Here is a 23,268-nt window from a genome sequence, read left to right as displayed (position 1 = left end):
TAGAGACAAAACCAGGCAGTAAGAACTTGAGCATGTTCAATGTATTAAAGCATGTCCGCAAACTACGAATCCTTGAAACTTCTAAAACTCAATTGGCATTTTAAAAAGTTATGGTAGAGACTAAATGTCGGAAATATGAGAGAACCCAGTTCAAGATGAAACAACAAAAACTCAACATCCCACTCAAAAAACCCACTTGACAGTGTCAAACTCTACTTCTTCTCTTCCTTTTCAGCTTCTGCAGCCCTCTTCAACCTGACACCAACATGGCGTGCATTTGTTCGCTCCGCACGGAGCTTGTCATAAGCCTTGAATGACTTCATCTCTGCAGTGACCTTCACAAGCTCCACAGATGGCTTCTCTCGTACAATAGGCATAAAATGTCCTTGCACTTGGGTAGCAGTTGCCAGTTCCTCAGGAGCAGAATCACCAGCCTGCAAAATAAATGTATAAATATTACATTCCATGTAAAAAGAAAGACAATCATACTATTACTCTGCCATGGTACTCTGCCATACCACAGAAAGTACCTTGGACTTGCGAGCGCGTCTTGGAAAGACAACCAATTTGGCCTTGTATGTTTTCAGCCTCTGAACATTAGTTTGGAGACCCTCCAAGGAGCGATTCCTACGACGGTGATCAACAGCAATTCCTATCGTGGGAGCTAGTTTCTTTGGAATACCAGCAGCCTGGTGAAGGAAAAAGAAATGGGTTATTCATCATACAATACTTATAAAAATATCCATAGTGACCATATAAACACAAATATGCAAAATATTAGATAGAAAGAGAAAACTGTTCTAAAGACTTGCAAGACCTAAAACAAATTTACATATTCCTGCTCACAAAGCAATGTACCCCGAATACCAGATATATATACATATCCATCTCCAATTACTGTAACGCAAAACACTACAAGTTAGAATCTGAAACCGGGTACAGAAAAAACACAACCCTGCATATAAGTAAATATAGACACCATAACCTGGAATATACAATTAATAGCAAAAAAAACAATTAGCCATTTTGGAGCCTAGAAAATGGTTAAAAATAAAAAAGCAGTCAACAAAAACAGGAAAAAGAAAACCAACTGACCTTGAGTTCTTCAAGAGAAAAACCCCTACCAGCTCTCACTTTCATATTATACTTCAAAGTCTGGCCATGTACAATGGGTCGAAGAGGTCCAGCTGTAGGCCGGGGAAAGATTTTGACAGCCTTCTTCTGACGAGCTGAAAAATTTTACATAGATAATAAAAATATTGTAACTAAAAGTACACAATGGGTCACATGTGCAGTATATGCACATGCATGGATCATGTATGAGTCTGTTCTATTACAGATATTAACAGGAAAGGTTAGCTAGAGGCTTCTCACCAATGCGTCTGCGGGTCTTTCGAGCTGGTTGGTTAAACCATGTCTTGACATAGTTTTGCCAGTGCTTCTTGAAGTGACCATTGGGCACAACATTGTTATGCTTAACCATGTCTTACCTGAAACAGTATGTGAGTTGCGGAGTTAGAGACAGTACATTGTTCTACTGATGCAAAATGAATGGATCTGGCAACATCGAGATGGCAAAACTTAAAGTAATAATAACACAATCACAGTAATTTCAATTTGTTTATACCAAAACACTGTGAACACTACCTTCTGAAAACAAAACTATTTAGTTACTTAAGGTAACCATTAAAGGTCTTCAAACTCATTCATAAATAAAAATAAGATACTTAAATAAAAATAAGATACTTAAAAAAAATAAAAGCATTCAATGGCAGGCTGGCAAGAAAGCAAGGAGAGCAGAAAATAACTCAACCCACAATTCTAACGACCTGTCCAGGTCGTTAGAACACAATGACTCAATCATTCCAAAGCATTATAGGCTCATTCAAAATATTGAGAATTTAAATATCGTGGTGACACTAGCGACTCGATACAAAATAAGCTACACGTCGAAGCAGCAGGATAGAACACACAGGCTAAAAAAAGGAAAAAACCCAAAACAGAAAATCACTTAGAAACTCTTGTGAAAAGGAAGGTAACAGACATCAACTAGTTTGAAAATAAAGTGAACACAATTCCACAAATAATAGAAGTAAATCATAGTTCTTTACCCCTTTCAGTTTCTCAGGGCCCAAACATGTATATAAGCGATTACAGAAAGAAGCAAAAGCATAAACAGAACTGTAAGAAATCCTTAAAAGTGATCAGATCCAACAACGTCCTTCGCAAAGGAAACAGAATACAAGGAAAAGATTACCCAAGTTCTGGGTTACTTACAAAATACAAAAAAATCAAGAATCAAAATTGTAGTAAAAGAGGAGAGGAGATGCCGAGAGATACCTGTTAGCGAGAGAAGGGCGGCTATCAATTACAAATGAAAGCTGTAGAATTTTTTAGGGTTAGCTTCGTTTATATTAAATAAGCTTCTCAAAAAACCCTAGGGACTCTTGGGCCTGGGGTTCGGTTACTGCCTATCTTCAATGGACTCCTTTGAGCTATCAAATTCAGCCCAGTTCACCATAATTTTTAATTATTTTATAAGACCTTTCCTAAAATATATCCTTGAATTATTTATTGGAATAATATTAATTTTACTCTCAAACTATTTTTTATTAATTTTATTCTATAATTATTTGATTTTTTAACTAATGAATTTTGAATTAGTAAAAACAATTAAGCTTTCAACAAAATTATAACTCATAAAATTAAAGCTTTCATGAAAATTTAAATTGAAAAGTCCATGAAAAATATTTCCCCTAAAGTATGTTTTCTTACTAAATATAAAATTTTATTATTTGTCAAATATTATTAGATTATTTTTAAAAGGCTTAAATGATCCCTGAGTAATTGATAATCAATTTTTTTATATCAAATAAGAAAAAAAATAATAAATAAAATTTAATTAGTTTTTTATTTGTATTTTGTATTTTAAAATTAAAATATTTTTAAGAGAATCACTTCAAGCATCCCAAACTTTGCTTGTGATTAGATTTTCTCTTTATAATTTTATAAATCACTGATACATGCTAAAGTTTCTAATTTGTATAGGAATTTACTTTCTTATTTAAGTAAGATTCTTTTTTATTTTTTAAATTATTTTGATATATATATTTTTGAACGACAATTAAAAGACTTCCAATCACCCCCAGATGTGCTGTGCTGACTATGGATGTCACCAGTCACGATGATCACTAAGAGAAAATCCCGACAAAAACCTTACGCCATTGATCGATTAGAGTGATTATTCTTGACTGTGATTAGCCCACATGCACCGCTTTCCCTCTCAAAAAAAAAAAAAAAAACAAAAAAATAGCTATATCTCTTCTTCCTTCTCCACTCAAATAAAAGAAAACCCTCTCACACCCGAGTCTCCGATCACCGGATTAATGATTCCGGTGACCGGCTTTTTAACCCAAATCCCAGCAATCTGTGTGCACTGATAATAGTATAGTATTGTATAGCATAGCATAGCGGTAGTGATGGATGTTAGTGATGATGAAATGGAAAAGGAAACAGAAACCCCTGAAAATGGGAAAAAGGGTTTCATATATCTAGCCTTTCGATTAACTTTAGCTCTTCTTTTCCCAATCTTTGCCTTCCTTTCCTTGTCAATATTAGTAGGCTTTTTAGCATTTTTCATGGGTCATTTGTCAATTACAACTCCCCTCTCTCTTCCCTCTCAGTGCAAGATACTCTCCAGCAGTACGTCCCTCTCACTGTTACCCATGTGATTCTAAACTTGAATTAATATCTGTTTTTTACATATTTTTTCGTTTTTGATACAATGAGTTTTTGTTGATCTATTCATTTGTTTTGGTTTGTTTTTGAATGGTGTAATGGGTTGTTTTGTTTTTCAGGTGTGGATCTTAGATCATCTAAGGTTTGTGAGCCTGGGTTTTTGAATTATAAAGCCAAGCATGTGTTTTATCCATATAACAGAAGCAAATTTCGCTGTCGCTATGATTACTACTGGGCTTCAGTGTTCGAGGTGATTTTATCTTGTTCTTTTCAGCAAGTATACGTGATTTCTATATTGCAAGGGATTAGGAGTATCTGCTGCTAAAATGATTTCTTGTGATAACTGAGGTCCGTTGTTTTGCTAGACTAATGCGTAGTGGGAGTGGAAAAGAAAGGGAGAATGTACTCCTTGAATACTTGAAATACCAAAAGTAGATTTGAACTTAAAATTAGTTAGACAGGTAACTTAGAAGTTGAGATTATGCAAGCTAAAAACTATGGTGATTCCAATAATTCATTCTCAAAACACTTGAAGTTTATGAGAGCATGGTCTTGTGCCATGATGTGGAATGGCATTACTTGGAACATTTCAGCTTGAAATTTGTTGTCGGGTTAATAGATGCACAGGGGCTGGTGTTTGTATGGAATGTCATGATCATTGCTGGTCTTGTTCATTATGTAGAAGTTCCAGTTGAAGGATATCCTAATTCCTTACCCCTTAGGAGTATCTTCTACTTTCAGTCATCACAAAGTTTGTATACTGATAAATAACACTGGTTTTCTAGTTTGGTTAAGATTAACATTTAATTGATAGGAGTCCAGATCCTATTCTAACTCAAGAGTATTGTAATCTTCAAACCTTTCAATGCAAAAGGGAAGATTTTGTATAGTTCTTTTGTATTTGATTAGAAGCATCTATTACCCTAAGGGAGAACGAGTGTAAAATCTGGATACATCACTCCCAATAGAGGTGATATCAAAGGATGAAACGGGGAACCTCTCACTATGATATAAACTCTTCTCTATATCAGTGGGTGCTCTCAATCCTTTGTTTTATCACTAATCTCCAAGGATCTATGATCCAAAGGGAGATCAGGAAGTGCAAAATTTGGATTCATCATCCCCTATAAGAGGTCATATCAAAGGATTAAACCAGGGACCTCTCACTATGATATAATATCTTCTTTATATCAGTGGATCCTTTCAATCTTTTGGTATGTAACAAATCTCTTAACTTTGTTATGTACTATTAAAGTTCCTATCTTTTTGTTTAAAGAAGAAACACCATATTTGTTGGGTCTGTGGAAGCTGTATTTGAAGAAAATTGTGTTGTTACTCATTACAAGAGGAGACAACGGAAGGCTTGTTTCTTACATGCCACCTTAATAATCTTTATATGATGCAACACTGGTTCCTTGTTGTTTCCTATCGTACCTTGGATTATAGTCAATGTACCCCACATTCTTCGAAGGAACATGCGCAAATAGATAGTTGCCTCTGTTATTTTGTTGTCATCATTGTTCTATATGACTGTTATTTCAGGTCATGCTTATGCCAATGTGAAAGCTGCCTTCTATGTGCCATCAGTACATTTTCTGGATGAATAGGCACAAGACTTCACTTCCCCATTTTACTTAGCTTAGCTGATGATCTGATTGAAGACTTACTCTAGATGACTCATGATCAACTCTCCCCTCTCTCTCTCTCTCTCTCTCTCTCTAACACATACATCCATAATCCTGCTAAATCTCTGGAAACTCTATGCAGGTAGTACTCCGAGACAGATTAGATACACGAGAGGGCAACAAATATTCTGTTAATTTGTCTCCATTGCCTGTTTTTCAACCTTTCATAATTGTCTTTGATCAATAAATTCTAGCAGATTAGAAAATTTGCTTTTGATTTTTGTATTATATATCTGCACGTGCTGTTTCTGTATTTGCTTTGATGTAGCTATAGAGTTGACAATATCTTAATATTAGTTTTACAGTGCACAGTCAATAGAAAAATTTCAACATTTAGCATATGGCTATGAAAGAAAATGGAAATATATTACATGTATATGAGCAGATCCTCTAATAATATGTTTGGAGCTCCTCATTTTCCCCAGTTCAGAAACCTCTCAGTGGCTGTAGTTTCACATGAATCCAACCTGTGCTTTTGGATCGGGTTGAGTTAGGATTTCAAAGTACCACTTCTGCAAGTTTCATGCTTGCACATTTCAAATTCTCATTACAACATATAGTCAAGTTTTGCACACCCTTGAGCGTGTATCTGACTAGTTTTAGAAGTGCAATGGGTTGAGGCATTGGTGTCAAGAATGGGTCTTTTTAATATTATTTTTTGTCAACTTTCCATTTTCAGGTGGAATACAAAGATCACTCTTTGGGTCAAACACGATTTGCATTAGCAGAGGCTCCAAATGAGGCCCTACCTCTAAATTGCCGGCCTAATTTTGGTGCTGCATGGTTGACCAAAGATAAATTCAAGGTAGGGATTGCAAAGCTTCCAGTCTCCCTCATTGTTATTGCAATTTAAGTCAAATTTCCTCAAGTCTAGTATTTTATTCTTTTCTACTCATTCTCCTCAGGTTAATAAAACCTACGACTGCTGGTATACGTCTGGCATTTTGAAAGTGAGCTTATATCGTGATGATCTTTTCAGTTGTCAAGCAAAAGATCCATCTCAAGTTGAGATGGTTAAACGTTTTTTCATACTGTGAGTATTTTTTTAATAGAAAAATAACACTCAATCTTATTTACTTTACATATATTCTGTGCATTTTTATGGCATTTGATGTCTTCAATATAGATGGTGAATTTACATATCCAAACTAGATGAAGGATGGCCAAGGGATCATCTTGAGTGTGTAAAGCAGTTTGATTTGACTGTCTTGATAGATATGAGTTAATGATAGTTATGTATTTCTGCTAATATTAGTGGCCATTTGTTAACATGGATATGCCTTTTATTTTTATGGTCCTCACCCATCAGAGTGCTCATCTATCATTAAATGAGTTGAATATAATTTTCATTTCTCCACATGTTCTGGTAGAAAGTGCAGTCCTTGTATGATTAAACCTATACTGCTCCTATATTTTTGGAAATGGTTAGCTGCAAATGATGTAAATGCTAGGCATCTGTTTGCAATTGTTGTGTGGCTTTGGCAGTATTTAATGTAAAATCGCTGGCTTTTATATGTTCAGATCTAAGGAGATGTTACACTCCTCGTTGGTTCCAAAGAAAGGAAAGGCTGGCAATTGGAGGTGGGAAACAATAGCTGGAGTTATTGCTGGTTTTTCAACTTCTATAATCACCATCAGCTTTATAATAATCCTCCAGCACATAAAATCATGGTTTCGTCTAACCCCTGTAGCTAGGATGTTTTCTTACACCAATATAGTCTTCTTCAAGCGCGCTTGTTTTCTTGTGGCGTACATTTCTTTTATGGGTTGGTTGACAATCCAGTATGGGAAAAGACTTGGTCTGCCTGAGATCCGCAGAGTTTATAATTACTAGCAGCATTCTTTTTGCGAGTGCCAATTCCTTTTTTCTCTTCCTGGATCCTGGATGCTGCAATTCGACACATTCCTGGCCCAAAGGTACGTGATTCCTGTGGTTGCCAGATGTGTTTTGATAGAGTAAACGCTGAGCAACTTATGTATCTTGCTGGGAAAGTCTTTCATGTATAGGCATCATATTATACGGGGGGGGGGGGGGGGGGAGTGTTTCCATTTTTTCAAATGAACGATTTGTATTATATTGTAAAATCTTGTTTTGAAGGCCATGATTAATAGAAGAGAGAATATCTGTCTTTTCTGCTCCCTGCGAAGGATACGAGCACGACAGAGTTTATGTCTCCTAGTACTTTCTTATGCCTGGGAAAGATGCAAGAATAAACTTCCTCAATCCCCAATATGTTGATTGTGGTAGAACCTCAAGGGAAACGCAAACAATCTCTTACAAAAAGAGGGATGGAAGTGGTTCCAAAATTATCCACGCACATCAGCGATCATCAGAAGCAAGTTGACTATTAAACACGTAGACTAGAACCATCTCTCAGGATAAAAGCCTCCCAGCGTGATATATTTACACCCAGCTGGTTCATCCTTATAGAAATTTAAAAATTTACATCGCTTTCACAGTTTATCAGATACGGCATACCATGCAGTTACTTTCATGCACATATGATGAACAAACAAGTCACAACACCTGCACTGGAAAATTGAGGCTAGGTTTAACATCTTGGGTAGGGTTTTCTTAGATTACTAGATTGGGTCTTCCAGAATTACTGCAGCTTTCGCAAAAGATTTGCCGCTTACACGGTGCACCAGTGTGTGGTATGCAAGAGTCAAAGGGAGAGTAACTTCTACCACATCTTCCCTGTGTCTGCTAGAATCCTCTCAATTTCTTCGAAGAGGCGTTCTTTTTCATCAGTCAACTCTTCATTCTGTTTCTGAAGCTCCTCTATCTGCTTAGTCTGCTCAGAATCCTTCCTGTAGTAGTATTTCACAGTAATTGATTACTAGACAAACAATTTCTAGATCATAACGCAGACGTCAATCAAAACAAACATGATAGGAGAAATGAAATCTCAATGCATTCCTTGACAGCTCAATTGGAAGCACTTTAGTTCTAACCCTGTCATTACCTGTTCATGAAAGACAGGTTCAGCTTGAGTGATCGTACTTCCTTCTCGAGATTTTCACATCGCTTAAGGATTGACTGCATATCGGTCGGGATTGCTGGAGTCATATTCCGTTCCTTTGCCTCCGCCATTCTAACATCACCAAAGAATTCATTGTAAATCAAACCTAGCAGGAAATAGCTATCCTCTAAAACCTGTACATGCTTTCTTTGTAAGACTAATTTCGAGTTCTGTTATCCTCGTATAGCTCATGAGGTCTAGTGGTGCAAATTGGAGCAGTCTGGATCTTCCATATATCCTTATGCTAAACACTTCAACGAAAGGATAATTAGCCATTTGATTTTCTCAGTTGTTTAACCGTAATGCTTGAGTCCTGATATCGTAAGTATCTGACAGTACAACTGCTAACCATTAACTGACTGATCAATCTATTCCAGATGAAGGTCATATCAAAATGATTCTGAAAGTTTGAATAACAGAGCCAATAAAGCTGAGAGATTAAGTTCAGCTTACTTCCGCGAACGTTCCACTCTCCGCTTTTTAGTTGGGTCCGCCTTGTCCACTGCATAAATCTGGTCGGTCAGATATTGCATACCAATATACTAATGCAGCGAAGCATCTGAATAGGTTTTATGCTTTGCTTAAATCACAATAAGCATACCAGATGAAATGAATGAAGTTTTCAAGCACAATATTACCGGGTGATAATAAAGAAGAACTACAGGAAAATTGTGTTCCGCAAGCAAAACTGGCAGTTGCAGATTTAGTGATTTTAGTATTAAGTTTTCCTGTTCAAGAACTACGTTTCTGTATCATGAACAAATCGAAACTAATAGTGCAACGCATTCATGTTGACTCCTCCTTTCAGTAATGCCAGGCATAGGAAAGCCAACTGTCATGCTGGTGAGATTCTTAAGGATAAGGTGATTTACCTGAACCTGCCGAAGTCTCGGATCCATATCGGATGAGCTCCCCCTTCTACAAGAGAGAAAGGAAGTAGGTAAAGAAATTCATGTTTAATCAGAGTACTTTGTTCTCCATTGAAGCGTGTAAGATACCTTTCGATCGTCCTTCAAATTGTCAATTATCCGTTCTCTAAAATCTGCGTTTGAAATGTAAGATGCACGAACAAACTTAGAAACTAAATCAATCGAGTTTCAAGATAAAACAGAGGCCATTCTTTAAACTGCACACCTTTGGCTCTAGAACCATTTTCTGAACTCCTACCATTTCCAACTCGTTTCCTTGAGCTCTCACAAACGCTTAGAGTTTGACTTGAGTTGCTGGGACCATCACATGCATCAAAACCAGATGAAACTACTGGCGCAGCAGCAGAAGATTCACTTTGAGAAGGTTCTCGAGAAACTGTGCCCAGCTGAATTGGGTTAATTGTATTTACAAAACCTTCGAAGTCAAGATCCACGGGTCCTTGAACTGTCTGCAAAACCCCAGGATCCTTAACTTGACCAGATGATATTTCCTGAAAACTTCCTGGAGGAATCTCGTAAATGCCATTCCCTTTTACTTGATCGGAAGTGGAGTTGATTATAACTTCTTGAGAATGAAAAAATGCATTAAAACTATCTTCAACTGTTTCCTTCTCAATCTGGCTACCTAGCTTCTTGCGTTCCAGTGTACCCTTTAGCATGTTAACAACAGAAGAAACTTTATCTATGCTGCTCATTTGTGGGGTGTTAAAAGTAGATGAGGATGAATTGGGTGGAGACATGAACGGGCCCAGCTGATTGGCAGTGGCATGCGTAGGAGGGTCACTGAAACCATTTCGATTTACAAACTCATGTTTCACATTGTTGACACCATGCCCAGAAACATCCTGCATAGCTTCCACACCCATATTTGTCTGAGCACATTGCATAGCAACATACCTTCTCCTGCGAAACAAGTTGGACAGTGAAGCAAAGAAAACGATTTTTCTTTGTTTTGTTGGAGTAAAATTATTTCTATGACTTACAGAATGCATTCCACTACTCCTGCCAGATGTAAGATAATCATCTACGTGAAGAATTTGCAGCCAGTAGCACACTAAAGCATCGCTAACTAAAACTTATCAATGATGTGATTGTTGTGAATGTGTGCACCGTAACGCTAATACCTTAGTTCAGAGGATCGACTTCTTGTCATGGGCTGAGAACTGTGAAACCATGTCTGCGTAAGAGATGCGACACTGTCAGAAATCCAGAGTCTTATTTGAACAAAAGTTCTGCGCATAACAAATTCTAACAGGCCTAAGCCAGATATAAATTACTAGCCGGCATTGTCCTTTCAGCAGCATCCCTGATAAAAGTGGTAACAACAAAGTGATAAATCAGAATCGCTATTCTCTTGATGGCAAAGCATCGACTCTCTTGGATCATACGATATCCATATAGATTATTGAATCTAGAAATCATGTAAACTTGTACAAACAAGAGCATATGGAAGAAGGGTGCAGCTACCTGGCTGATTGTTGATTGAGGTCATTAGAAATATCATCAGATATTGGATTATTTTGTGTGAATAAAACATCATTGCTCCTTTTCTTTTGTGGTACACTTCCATGTTGCTGACTGGTCAAATTGACTAGTTCGGTGGATATCCTGTAATCGTCACTCGCGTAATTCATGTGTTATACATGTAATTGTCAGAAAGAAAACTTCTATTTCCTAACTAAACATTTTTTCAGTTATGGAATCATGATAGACAGAACTCGATGCTCAGAAATTTTTCAAACGTTGAAGGAGCAACAAATTAGATACAAGGTGTGAAGAATTTAAGGCTGAGATTGCATGACCATATTCCTTAAAGTATCACGTACTACTAAAGAATATTTGAGGAACTGAAAACTTGACAGAAGGAGCAAAGTAGCTGTGGTTGAGGGTGCAGAAAGTAGAATTCCCCATAGAATGGTGGAAAAATAGTTGTCCTCTATCAAAAACCGATCAGTTGGGAAGGATCTATTAAGCCATGCTTAGTTACAAGGGAAAAGAACTGAAGCAAAAGAGACATGCATAGTTGCCAGAACCGCCAAGAGGTTATATTATCTCAATGACACATGAAGCATTACGTGTATATTCGATTACCGCCATTATGACTCGCCTTGATGATTCCATAACAATCTCAAGCTGGCCATGTGATGAACAAGAAGGGTTTCAAAATAAAAGCTTTAAGAATTCATATATCTGCAGGGAAGGAACTCATATTTCTGCTATCCATATTTCTTAATTCTCAAACATGGCATTGCTAAGTCCGTGAGCAAATTAAGTTTTCCTAAAAAGCCAAAGGACATCAGGGTTCAATTTCAGGCATTCAGCTCCAGAGGACCCAAGAAGAACTTGTCTTTCAAACGACAGTTTCCAAATTCCAATACAGAAACAAATTACCTATGAATCGCGCCAATTGTTTAGATACTTAGAACTGAGAAGGGTAGATGATTTTCTACTATGATGTTCTTATGCAAGGGAATTGTGGGCCGGCCATGCATTTCAATCGGCTGGAACCTACTGGGTGTTTCCCAAGTTTGTGAAGGATGAATTGGTAATATAGCTTCCTTTAAGTCAAACAAACTTGTAACGTAGTTGCACGGAAATGTAGCTACATTTAGCTCCAGAGGGTGAGTTATTATGCACTTTCCACCATTAAGATTTAGTTTGCTGTATTCGAGATTTTTAAGTTAAACAACACGAGGAAAAAAAAATACCATGGCGGAAAAACCCTTCAAAACAATCTTAAAATCGAGGGCAACCTGAATTTGGAGCATGGCATGGTTTCGTCGATTCTCTATCAAAATTTACTATTTCATTCTACTCACCTTCTTGATGTTTGTCGCGTCCGATGTGCTATGCTTGTTGAGTTATAGCCATTCTGAAAGAAGAGATGTCACTCGGTTAGGGGGGGAAAATCACAGGAGGAAAAGAAATATAAAGGAAAGTGAAAACAGTGCATGAATAACAGTTTATAATGGAATGTGGCTTATAACTTCATGAAAAATTCTTATGTTTCCGAATAACACTGCAAGGCAAATGCTTTATTGTTAAACAGTCATGTACAGATTTAACAGATGTGCTCTGAATTTTTTTGGTTTAATAACTTGTATAGCGACTTCTTCAGATTATCAACCACTTGAAACAATCAATGAATCGAAAGCCTGGCAAAATTCAAAGCTGACCAATTAAATGACAAAATAATTAGACCATAACCAAGTCCATTTTAAAAAAAAATACAAATCATGATGTTTTGTCAGTCTAATATTGGTTTTCTGTCGAGGAAGATCTAGCGCTAAAAGGCGGCCAACTACATGTAATTGAGTTCTAAGTTCTGAAAACACGAACAGAAATACTCATAGTATGTATAGATGATCAGTCAATAATCCTGCAAAGGAAGAAGAAGCATATGATGAGCTCGAGCTTTCGATGCTGAAATCAAGATTAAATTTTCTTTCTTGCCTCTCCATTTGTAAGCCAGCTTTTGAACAGCTCCTCGCTGTCAGTACGAAAGTTAGGAGAGAGATTATTGAACCCCAACATCTCCATGGTGGGTACTGGCATCCCAATTGAGGTCTCCATCAAAGATTTGAGAAATGACTCCTCACTTGAATTCCTATACAAGTCTGCACACCCTCTTCCTTCTGTCTCCATCACACTTTTCTCCCCCTCACCTCTCTGATAAAAACTGAAGCTGTGCTGCTAACCACTTTCTTGAATTTACAGTTGATTTGCCTGTCAAGCTTCCCTTGTTTCTATCTATCATTTATCATATTACCTTTTCCAGAAGCAAGTAGATGTGTCAAACCTCCTTCCTCCTCAAAAAGGACTAGTAATACTTGCGACAAAAGAAAAGGGAAAAACAGAATCCTTTCAGTGGAGGAACGATCAGAAACTTCAGAGGCCGGAGACCAAAACAAGAAACTGGACTTTAGATCCCTATAATTAGGAGTTGAAAATCTAGTCAAGAGAACATGTACAAGTACAACCCTTGTTCAGTTAAAAACAAAAAAACCTACAATAATTTTGACAAATACAGGGAACACATTTTTGCAAGAAATTACACCAGGACAACCTAACTTTTACTTTTGATGTTGCACAAAAGAGACAAATGTTTCATTGTCCATCAAACTATAGGAACTCTTGATCATTATTCAGTTTGATTATTATATTTGTCCCCAAGTTGACATCAGCCATAATAATAACAACAAAATAAAATAAGAATGATATAATTTAAAGAGGTGTTTGAAAATATAATAGTAATTATTTTTTATTGTGAAATGTATTAAAATAGTATATTTTTAATTTTTAAAAAATCATTTTTACACCAATACATCAAAACAATACAAAAACATAAATATATATATAATAGGTTGTTCATCAAAATTCTTTAAAATTATTCTTTAAAATTCTTTAAAAATAAAATTCCAAACAATCTCTTAATAAACAATATAATAATAAGAAATCAAATTCAAACCTAATTAAAGACATTGAAGAAGTAGATGCTTAGCTCAAACAAATTAAAGAAATGGCCTGATGGAAGCATTGAAAGGGACCTTGTGCACTTGCCCTTTGTTTTTTGTTAAGTGATTATTTATAACATGGTGGCAGTTGGGAAGTCGTTTTCATGCCAGGGAATGCCTGATGTATGTCTCTGTATCTCTCTGGAGGGCTTTGACTGGATACCGTTTCAAAAACTTTATTATGTTTTTTATTAAAAATTAATTTTCTTATACGTTTTGAATCGTTTTAATATTAATTTTAAAAATAATTTTTTTTAAATTTATTAATTTTGATACAAAAAATATTTTAAAAAACAATTACAACTATAATCCCAAACAAATTTTTATGTGTGGGATTAAGAAAGTGACCAAAATTATTCTAATTATTTTCTTTGATACATGAAATTAGATGATATTATAACATAATAACTTCATTCGTGTTAAAATAAAATGAGTTGCTTGTTATTGATACACTAACTTTGGTCCTTGTAGTTCTTTTGAAATTTAATTTTGGTCCATTTTTATAAAATCCATTTTAGTCTCTTAATTTTACATATTTTCACTTTCAATCTATATAGTTTTAATGGCAATTCTATAGCCATGCTCACAAAAATTGCATATTAATTATTAAAAAAATATATATTTTTGACACTTCATTTAACTTTCCACAAGTTTAATTTAAAGTGGATTGTATTTGAATAAAAAAGAAATTCTTATAGGCTTAAGTAACAAAAAATACACCCACTAGCAATCAACCCAAGGTTTAAATTAGATGTACTCGCTATAAAATCTCCGAAAGTATCCAGCACATATATTTCAAATTACATAGATGTTTATATTAGTAGCATGATTTAAAAATCCAAAAATAGCATGAAAAACTAGTGAATTTATTAAGCTGCTATAGTGAACATAGAACTTGAATAAAAATCCAACAGACATGTCTCAAATTGCATGAGTACTTATATTGATAGCAGGATTTTAAAACCCAAAAATAACATGAAAAACTAGTAGATTTGTCGAGTTGCTATAGTGAACATGGGACTTGAATACTTTGGACAAGAACTATCTTTCATACTTGCGGTATATTTCTTAACTTCACTATTTAAAGGTTCAACTACTCTTAGTGAATCAGGTAACCATGATTAAACTCTTCTTGTGAAGGTTCAACTAATCTTAGTGAATCAAGTAACCATGATTAAACTCTTCTTGTTATTAATCACAAAGATTAATAGAATAATTGATTTACAAGCTCCCAACCATGACATTTAATAAAAAGATTTTAATGACATCACACCACCAAAAAAATAAGAGCTGAAATAGTTTTCATCTCATTATCTCTATCATTATCCAACACTTCACTTATTTCATCGCTCTTAAAAAATTAATATTTGGTAAACATGCTATTAAGGAATTACACTATTATGTCCTAATATATCTAATTTTTTTATGTTTATCAAGATATTCTTACCAGGATCATTGATCATGTAATAAAACAAAGTCACTATATTACTTGGATGATCTTTATACCCATAAAATAAATAATATGCAAGGCACATTTTTAGCTAAAGTATCCATAATTTAGTTATTAGAAGCATTTATTTTCTAGCTTGTTTCTATTTGAATGAGTTAGATTGCAAAGGTATATATATATCTTAGCCAAAAATCACCAAGTATCATATCTAGTAAGCTCTTATAGAAGAAACACACCATTTTATTTAATTTACTCAAATGTCTAGGGACTCTTACTAATATCTCATTTTGTCTAGTGTTTATTGGTTTGTCACTTGTATATCCTGACTTTATTTAATAAAAAATAAACATGAGGTATTTAGCATTTTCAAGATGTTTTATGTTATGGTTCAAAATCTTTTTTCATGTGATATTGAGATTCTTATAACATATAATCAAGAATTTTACAAATACTTCCACACACACGATCTTCTTCATGAAATATTTTGTTTTCAAAAACTTTAATAAAATGGTATTGTAAAAAAAAAAACAAAACATGCATCTTAAAAATAGTTAGGGCACTCATTATTAGAGCTCACTTGCTATATTATCACTATTATAAGGTAGTTGTCATAACATTATACCTAATGAATCCAATGCCTTGGTATTAGATTTTTAGACTTCAATCCAACATATCTCATCCATATTAATTCTTATTTCAAAGGTATTAGATTTTTAGATTTCAATCTAACATATCTCATCCATATTAATTCTTATTCCTTGTATCTTTAGTTACATTACCTTTGTTTATATCCATAAAAATTAATATACTAAGCTTGATCAATATGTTGTTTGTTGTATTTTTTTAGAATATAAAACATGTAAAAAAAAGATATTGTTGTTATCATCCTATTAATTGGCATATACATGTCAATATAAATGTCATCTTTTTAGAATCAAAACAATATTTATTAACCTCATTCACCTCTCTTTAAGAGGAAACACATGAAAAAAATGAGAAATTGTTGAGCTTATGCTTTAATGGTATAGAAAAAAAAAAGTACCGACCTGGAACCAATCTAACTATAGGTTACTGAGATAAAAGAAAAAGGGCTTTTCCCTTCAAGAATACCAGAAGACATCTCTCAAGAATACTCTTAAGAAAATTCATTAAACTTAATTTTCTAATATAATTATATTCCTGATAGATATAAATTACCTTTTATGTATAATCAGGGGAAACCATCAAATTGGTATTCTCTAGAATATATAGCTGAGAAATCATAATACCTAATTTTCAACCATGTATTATCCCAAAAGCTATCATAATCACTATAAGCTTTTGTACATCTATTCTTATCTATGCATGTTTCTAGCAATCTATAAAAAAATCCTTTTCTTTATTAGAGTGAACTCATGCAATATAATAGAAATGGGGGCACTACAGAAAAACCATACATGGTGTTTTTTTTCTCTACCTAAAAGAAAGAAAATTATAAGATGCATATGGATATTTTATATAAAACATAAGGTAAACAGGATCATTGGAAGGTATAAATCAAGACTTATCATAAAAAATATATATTAAATTGTATGATATAAACTACTAAGAGATATTCTCTCTAGCATCAAATTTGAATATATATAAGTTTTGATATCTCTAACAACAAATTTATATTGACCATTATATCAATTTATTGTAAAAAAATGCTTTTCTCCATAAAGATCTTAAAGAATAAGTGTATATGAATATTTCACCTGGATACACTATAAGCTCACTGGTTAGATATTATATAAATTGCAAGGGTTGAAACAATCACTTTGTGCATGGTTTGGAAGGTTCCATTAAGCTATGAAGAATTTTGAATTTAGACAAAGTAATTCAAATCATACCTTGTTTTTTAAACATAAATGGGGAAAGGTAATAACATTGATAATATATGTTGATAATATGATAATTATAAGCAATGATGTAAAAAAAATCTCAAAACTTTAAGAAAACCTAGCAATTGAAATTGAAATAAAGAACTTTAGGGAGATAAAATATTTCTTAGCTATTGAATAGGCTAAATCAACAAGAGGTATTTTTTTATCATAAGGAAAGTATACACTAGACTTACTTTCAAAAATAGACATGCTAACACTTCAATGGTACAAAATCTTAACATTGAAGAATATACAAATCAAATTCCCTCTAATAAAGAGAGATATTAATAGCTGGTTGAAAAACTGATATACTTATTATTTACATATCCAGATATAGCTTATAATAGATGTTTAGTAAATCTCTTTATATATAATCCCAATAAAGATCACATGAACATAGTAAATCAAAATCTTATATATTTGAGATTAGCTTCTAGAAAAAGGCTTATAATCTCAAAGAATAAGACACTTTAATGTTGATGGATATGCAAATACATATTAAAAAATTCAAATCAATCTATTTTACTTTTGTGGGAATTAACTTTGTTTCATGGAGAAGTAAGAAGCAAGAAATAATAGCATTATCTAGCGCAGCAATCAGGTTCAAAGGAATGACGAAAGATTGTGTGAGATGTTATGACTAAATGAGTTATTTACTAAAAATAAATACACATCGAGTGATAGGATAAGAATATATTATGACAACATGACAACTATAGAATTAGCTCACAATTTAATTCAACATGACTCAACGAAACATGTTGAGATGATCAATACTTTAATAAAGAAAAACTCGAGAACAAGATTAATTTAGTATCTATTCATAAAATTAGCAAATATACAAATAAAAACAATCTCACTTAATAAGTTAGGCATCAAAGACATATACACACCAATTTGTAAAGAATCAGAAAATCATGACTAACAATCAATTAGAAAATATAAAAGTGGTAAGATAAGGAGGGAGCAGAACACTCAAAAAAATTAATCAATATATAGGGATGGATCATATGCAATTTGGATGTTAATTATGGAAAAATCTTTCTTATTAGAGCTCTTGGAAAACATGGCATGAACAATCCATTTAAGGCAGTGTGGACACTAGAGAAAATTTTGTGCAGTAACCAAACCTTGCAAATCCCAGGTCTAGGTGTGCAAGGGTCCAAAAAAATAAGAAGCTCAAAATTTCTTCAATGAACAATCAAAAGATCAAGATTAATAAGAAGCTCAAAATTTCTAACTCTTTTCAATGAACAATCAAAAGATCAAGATTAATATATTGCATTTCACGATGATAACACGAGCAAAACAACACATCAATGGTTCTCTTTAAGAGAATAAAAAAGAACATGTGCTCCTTAACTATCTCAAATAATTTTTAGGATGAATCCAAGATCATTAATAAGATGCGTATAATGAAGAGGAAAAATATTTAAATGTCTAGTTATACCTTGTTTAGGGACAAAAAAATAATTAAATTTTGTTTTTTTAAAAAAAAAATTCATTGACGAGAAAGGACCTAACAATCATATTTTAAAAGAAAGATCAAGTATATTGGAGTTTATTTTGAGATTTTTAATAAAAACACTTAAAGAGAATGAGCAAATTAAATAAAATACTTAAATATCATTAGCAATGAATTAAAGAATGGCATTATCAATGTTTATTATGTCCAGAAAAAAATTGATAATTTTTTTTTCGATATTGATAATATGATAATACAAGGTTAAATTTAGGTTTTCCCACACCTTTTTTAGCATTTTGTTGTTTTGTCATGCCTAAAAATGTGTTTATTTTTGTATTAAAATTTTTTTTGAAAATTTTTTAAAAAAATTTACTTCAAATTATTTTTAAAAAATAAATTATTTTGATGTACTATGTCAAAAATATATTTTTAAAAATAAAAAATATCTATTATCGTTATATATTTTTAAATAAAAAATATTTTAAAAAATAATTGATACTATAATTCCAAACATTAACTAAGTGTTGAGCACTTAGGGTATTTTCTTACCTTTCTTTTAATCGAGATCGGACACTTATCTTATGAAGATGACATTATTAATTTAACTGTCCACTTTTCAAGCTTGTTATGTAATATAAGAAGAATCTGGATAGAGTAATATTTTTGGATAATACAATATAATTGTAACGAGGCATGATCACATCATGTCACGAAATTGAGTGATAAGACTACAAAAGTTGTTCAGAAATACGTATTAAACTGTGAACAACATTAGCTTAAAGAAAATAGACAATTAATTATGTCACAGACAAGAGCAGAGCCAATTTCTGCTACCGGGTTCTTAACTTGCAATAGTATCTGAGAATATATAGCAAATTAGGTGTTGCCATGCATAAAAGCACAGCTCCCGGAGAGTTCCTTGACCACCGTAAGCACATGAATTTGTGCCTCAACAACCAAAGTATTATTAACTAGATATCCCTTTGCAAGAGTATTGAGCTCATCGAGAGACATAAAGTTCAAGTGACCCCAATCGTTGATTGAATTAGAAAAATGGCAATTAGCTGCAGCATATGATCAATTAAACCACTGATTAGTAAGAATAAAAATAGTCCCACCTTTTCTCATTCCGCCACGCTCAATAAGAAGTTGAATAAGAAAATCAATTTATAGAAAAATTTCAGCTGACCATTTTTTTCGATGTGTTTTCCGAAAAGTTGGTCCCTCACGCGCAGCGTGAATTCTGCATACTTTGTTCGTCCAGATGGAAGAGTTTCAGAATCCTCCAAGGTTAAGAAGATAGACAAGCTTTTGCCTTTAAATGTTGAATTCCCTTTGGGATAAACCAACAGAGTCCTGCGTAAACAAATGTAATTGAAAACACATTAATACAATCATTAACCCGGCCCGCCCGCTAGATTAACGCGCGCGCGCACAACATTTCTTTTAATTTTACGTACCATTTGTGCCCTCCAACACAAAACACTGGGGACTTGCAAGATTCTTGAGCTAGTGCTGAAAAGTTTTGAATGCTCCAGGTGAAAGAGCTGTGGACAGGTTGCTTCATCAGGGACAAGCATTCACCTTTGCTAGTATGTTTTAGAACAAAAATCTCAGCTCCAAATATGCAACAGTCATCGATTAGATATCCCTTTGACTTATCGTTGAAAAGAGTCAGTGGAAGTAATTGGTCAAAACCCATTTCTGTTTTCATTCCATGAAAGCGTCTCACCCTCCCATTAGCATCTGGACAGCAAATGTTCAATTACCAAAAAAATTAACAACAATTGATAAGCCCTGCTCGCAGGACAAGTTGATGAGTTGACAAGTGGTGTGCTAGCCTACCTTGGATGGTCAAGTACTTGTCATGGATATGGTTATAAACAAACAGCTTGAAGTCCACGTTAACTTCCCAACCAAGAGGAGGGGCATTCGATTTGGAAAATGCTAAATATAGAGATATGTGTCCATCCCCCTTGCTTTTCTTGTTTCCATTAGGATGGAGGCATAATCTCCTGCACGAATAAAATTTTAATCATGGAATGAAAGGCGGCATAGTAAACACAGGAAGAAGAAACCATTTGAGGCGAACTACATATGCGGGCGACTAAAGTTTAGCCCACGTACCATTTGTAGCTGTCAACTTCAAAGTCACCTGATTCTACGCTGTCTACCTTCGTATTTGAAAGTAGGGAGAAGTTTTCGATCTTAAATGCATAGTGAGCAGGTGGAAGATCCCTTATTGACCTTGTATTTTCTGCTTGATCGTTAACTTCCGTCATTCCTTCCATGACTGGTCTTGGGGCCATGTTTGCTGATTATTGCTCTTCGTTCTGGTTTTTGTGTGTATACAAATGTTCTTAAATTTGTAAGTTAACCCGGTCCTTGGTTGAAGGAAAGAAAAGCATAGAATCCATGGAGGAAAGATATAGGGAAAGAACAGAATAATTCTTTTCCCTAGCCGGAAGAAGGGGCTTTGTTGTGTCCAAGGGAAGTACTTGGAGTGCTTTTAACTCTTCAAGCATAAAAATATGGAATGACCTAAATGAGTCTTCTTCCAGTCACCGAGCTGTTTTCCCTGTGGTGGATATCTAGCAAGGAAATGCAAAGACACTAGGCACAAGGAGGGCAGCGATGCCCCGCGATGATGCATTAATCAATTCATTTCACCAAATTAGAAAGCATTGTCCAGCTGACCAAATTAACTACCAGATCCACCTCACCAAATCATCTAGCCGATTGGTCATGGTGGCAGATGAAACGCTCTCCAAGGACTATCGCTGAAATTACTCCAAGGACTCTTGTGAATTTTTCTTTTCTTTTCCTGGTCGGGGGAGGGAATGGGGTCGAAAGTGAAATGAACCAGGACGGAGCCATTACGCGTGTATCAACTTAAAGTGCAATCGTAATCCTGTATCCACCGTCAAAAGGTCCACCCCTTCTACACATGCAAACTAGTCCTAGAGTCCTTCATAGCACGACTGGAATAATGATACGCTTCACTTGAGTAGAAAGATTTGCGTCACTCGCCCTTTTCTTTTCCTGGCCGATTCATCTTAAATTAGTAACCAAATTTTTAAGCTCAGTCAAATGCACTAGTTATTCATAGGGAGATACAAATTGAAGAAGATAATCAAACAATTCTCTTTTTATGGAGAATATATCAAGGTCACAAGCAAGATAATATCAATCTACTGAATTTGCTAGGGTCCAGGCTGGTCAGCAAGGCAAGAAAAACCGTTTAAAATCCTGCAGGTGACCCTTCAAATGCAAGGGCAACTCATCAACTCCATGCCCTGATGAAGATGCCTGGTTAAGAGAATTCCAAGAAGGGAAAATCAGATCAATATTTTATAAGTTTCCTTGATCATCATGCACACTCACACATAATACCCTACATCATAGAACTATGCTTTTATCCAAAAGTTCTCGGGATGAACAGTGGTATAGAGGATTGAAAATGTTGTTAAAGTCTAACATTATTATACACAAGCATTTCCAAGACAATGAGGCCTTAAACAATTCAAATGACTGGGCAATGAACAGTAGGGCAGGGAAGTAACTCGAGCTTCATATTTTAATAAAGCATTTGTCTTTATCTAAAATGAGAAAATGATTTAAGAAGACATACAAGCAACCATTTCCTGCATCTCTTCTCAAAAAGTCGCAGTTTGGCAAAACGACAGTCCCCAAGTTATAACATGTAATTCTTAAAGCTTCATGGAAGTGTACGTTGCAAGGAACACATATAGAGTAAGATACCTGTAAAGAATGCTCTGAGCTAGAATATCTCATCATCAGGGACATCTGGATTCCAGAATTTCATTGGATCTCTACGCATGTCCTCATAATTCAGGGTTGGTGTCACTCTTTCTGGCACTGGAGCCAAAGGAATGATGCTATCTCTATCAATAACTCCATTAATTATGCCATATTCAACTGCTTCAGTTGGAGACATATATAAATCTCTATTAATATCTTTTTGCACTTGCTCAATTGTGCCACCAGTTAAACCTGCAACAATTTTGTCACGACCCGAATCCCGGATACATGACCGGCACATAGACAAGGTTCTCCTCCAAGGTTCCATACTTATGCGAACCCAAACTTACACACAAACTTATCCTAACTCAATCAGAGTTTAACGCAGCATTAATAACAAAATCAACTTCATAATATAATTGAATTGTCTTAATACAAGAGTTAATATAATTTCATAGTTTTGGAGCACTAATTAGGCATAAAGGAAAATGTTCGAATTACAACAAAAAAAAGCAGGTTCTGAAGGTCCGACAAAAGTGACCTGCTATCAAGCTATAAGCCTGAAAATGATAAATAATGAGAGTGTCCAGACATATTAATATCTCAAGGCTCAACTCATGACATCAATCAAATGAGGAGCTATCAAGTCAGATGTCAATTCAAAATACATATTGGTTTATAACAAGAATTCGGATTCAACAAATGATCATGCTTATCATAACAAGGATAATAGTCAACATATATATTATCAAGAAGCATGATCCAATTCATATTAACAAATCAAATATTTATAATATT

The 23,268-nt window shown here is 34.4% G+C and overlaps 4 protein-coding genes, 1 long non-coding RNA gene and 1 pseudogene across 5 annotated transcripts; 2 read left to right on the top strand and 4 right to left on the bottom strand.

The window, feature by feature from the left end:
- LOC105121460 (60S ribosomal protein L13-1) lies at nucleotides 1-2,443 on the bottom strand. The gene is made up of 5 exons (XM_011020105.1): nucleotides 2,341-2,443; nucleotides 1,375-1,490; nucleotides 1,096-1,229; nucleotides 531-689; nucleotides 1-434 (listed from the first exon to the last, which is right to left on the bottom strand). Exons 2-5 carry the CDS (start codon nucleotides 1,481-1,483, stop codon nucleotides 213-215), a joined length of 624 nt encoding a protein of 207 aa, XP_011018407.1. The 5' UTR covers nucleotides 1,484-1,490; nucleotides 2,341-2,443; the 3' UTR covers nucleotides 1-212.
- A 679-nt stretch (nucleotides 2,444-3,122) lies between these two features.
- LOC105121459 (exopolysaccharide production negative regulator) lies at nucleotides 3,123-7,447 on the top strand. The gene is made up of 5 exons (XM_011020104.1): nucleotides 3,123-3,702; nucleotides 3,858-3,988; nucleotides 6,103-6,228; nucleotides 6,329-6,456; nucleotides 6,945-7,447. Exons 1-5 carry the CDS (start codon nucleotides 3,480-3,482, stop codon nucleotides 7,255-7,257), a joined length of 921 nt encoding a protein of 306 aa, XP_011018406.1. The 5' UTR covers nucleotides 3,123-3,479; the 3' UTR covers nucleotides 7,258-7,447.
- Nucleotides 7,448-7,745: 298 nt separating this feature from the next.
- On the bottom strand, nucleotides 7,746-10,875 carry LOC105121457 (uncharacterized). The gene is made up of 9 exons (XM_011020103.1): nucleotides 10,843-10,875; nucleotides 10,633-10,681; nucleotides 10,500-10,552; nucleotides 9,581-10,278; nucleotides 9,445-9,488; nucleotides 9,319-9,364; nucleotides 8,900-8,948; nucleotides 8,390-8,518; nucleotides 7,746-8,234 (listed from the first exon to the last, which is right to left on the bottom strand). The coding sequence occupies exons 3-9, from the start codon at nucleotides 10,526-10,528 to the stop codon at nucleotides 8,108-8,110; spliced, it is 1,122 nt and encodes a 373-aa protein (XP_011018405.1). The 5' UTR covers nucleotides 10,529-10,552; nucleotides 10,633-10,681; nucleotides 10,843-10,875; the 3' UTR covers nucleotides 7,746-8,107.
- Nucleotides 10,540-10,926, top strand: LOC105121458 (uncharacterized). The gene is made up of 3 exons (XR_841551.1): nucleotides 10,540-10,550; nucleotides 10,631-10,684; nucleotides 10,843-10,926. It is a non-coding gene; the product is annotated as an uncharacterized LOC105121458 (long non-coding RNA).
- Nucleotides 10,927-19,361: 8,435 nt separating this feature from the next.
- LOC105121456 (probable inactive serine/threonine-protein kinase fnkC) lies at nucleotides 19,362-21,632 on the bottom strand. The gene is made up of 5 exons (XM_011020102.1): nucleotides 20,836-21,632; nucleotides 20,554-20,723; nucleotides 20,169-20,454; nucleotides 19,898-20,064; nucleotides 19,362-19,772 (listed from the first exon to the last, which is right to left on the bottom strand). Exons 1-5 carry the CDS (start codon nucleotides 21,015-21,017, stop codon nucleotides 19,585-19,587), a joined length of 993 nt encoding a protein of 330 aa, XP_011018404.1. The 5' UTR covers nucleotides 21,018-21,632; the 3' UTR covers nucleotides 19,362-19,584.
- An 84-nt stretch (nucleotides 21,633-21,716) lies between these two features.
- LOC105121455 (ATP-dependent Clp protease proteolytic subunit 4, chloroplastic-like) overlaps nucleotides 21,717-23,268 on the bottom strand; it is a 4,057-nt pseudogene continuing 2,505 nt past the window's right edge.

Source organism: Populus euphratica, unplaced genomic scaffold, assembly GCF_000495115.2.
Source record: "Populus euphratica unplaced genomic scaffold, PopEup_1.0 scaffold25.1, whole genome shotgun sequence".
NCBI lineage: Eukaryota > Viridiplantae > Streptophyta > Magnoliopsida > Malpighiales > Salicaceae > Populus > Populus euphratica.
This window is presented reverse-complemented; position numbering and strand designations above follow the sequence as displayed.

Coding starts and splice junctions, on each gene's coding strand:
- LOC105121460 (XM_011020105.1), bottom strand. CDS start 1,483: ATGGTTAAGCATAACAATGTTGTGCCCAATGGTCACTTCAAGAAGCAC. Junction 690..1,095: donor TTTCTCTTGAAGAACTCAAG/GTCAGTTGGTTT, acceptor TTCCTTCACCAG/GCTGCTGGTATTCCAAAGAA. Junction 435..530: donor GACGCGCTCGCAAGTCCAAG/GTACTTTCTGTG, acceptor TTTATTTTGCAG/GCTGGTGATTCTGCTCCTGA.
- LOC105121459 (XM_011020104.1), top strand. CDS start 3,480: ATGGATGTTAGTGATGATGAAATGGAAAAGGAAACAGAAACCCCTGAA. Junction 3,989..6,102: donor ACTGGGCTTCAGTGTTCGAG/GTGATTTTATCT, acceptor TTCCATTTTCAG/GTGGAATACAAAGATCACTC. Junction 6,229..6,328: donor TGACCAAAGATAAATTCAAG/GTAGGGATTGCA, acceptor CATTCTCCTCAG/GTTAATAAAACCTACGACTG.
- LOC105121457 (XM_011020103.1), bottom strand. CDS start 10,528: ATGACAAGAAGTCGATCCTCTGAACTAAG. Junction 8,949..9,318: donor CGAGACTTCGGCAGGTTCAG/GTAAATCACCTT, acceptor AGATTTATGCAG/TGGACAAGGCGGACCCAACT. Junction 8,235..8,389: donor AACCTGTCTTTCATGAACAG/GTAATGACAGGG, acceptor ATACTACTACAG/GAAGGATTCTGAGCAGACTA.
- LOC105121456 (XM_011020102.1), bottom strand. CDS start 21,017: ATGGCCCCAAGACCAGTCATGGAAGGAATGACGGAAGTTAACGATCAA. Junction 20,724..20,835: donor GAAGTTGACAGCTACAAATG/GTACGTGGGCTA, acceptor TTATTCGTGCAG/GAGATTATGCCTCCATCCTA. Junction 20,065..20,168: donor TGTGTTGGAGGGCACAAATG/GTACGTAAAATT, acceptor TTGTTTACGCAG/GACTCTGTTGGTTTATCCCA.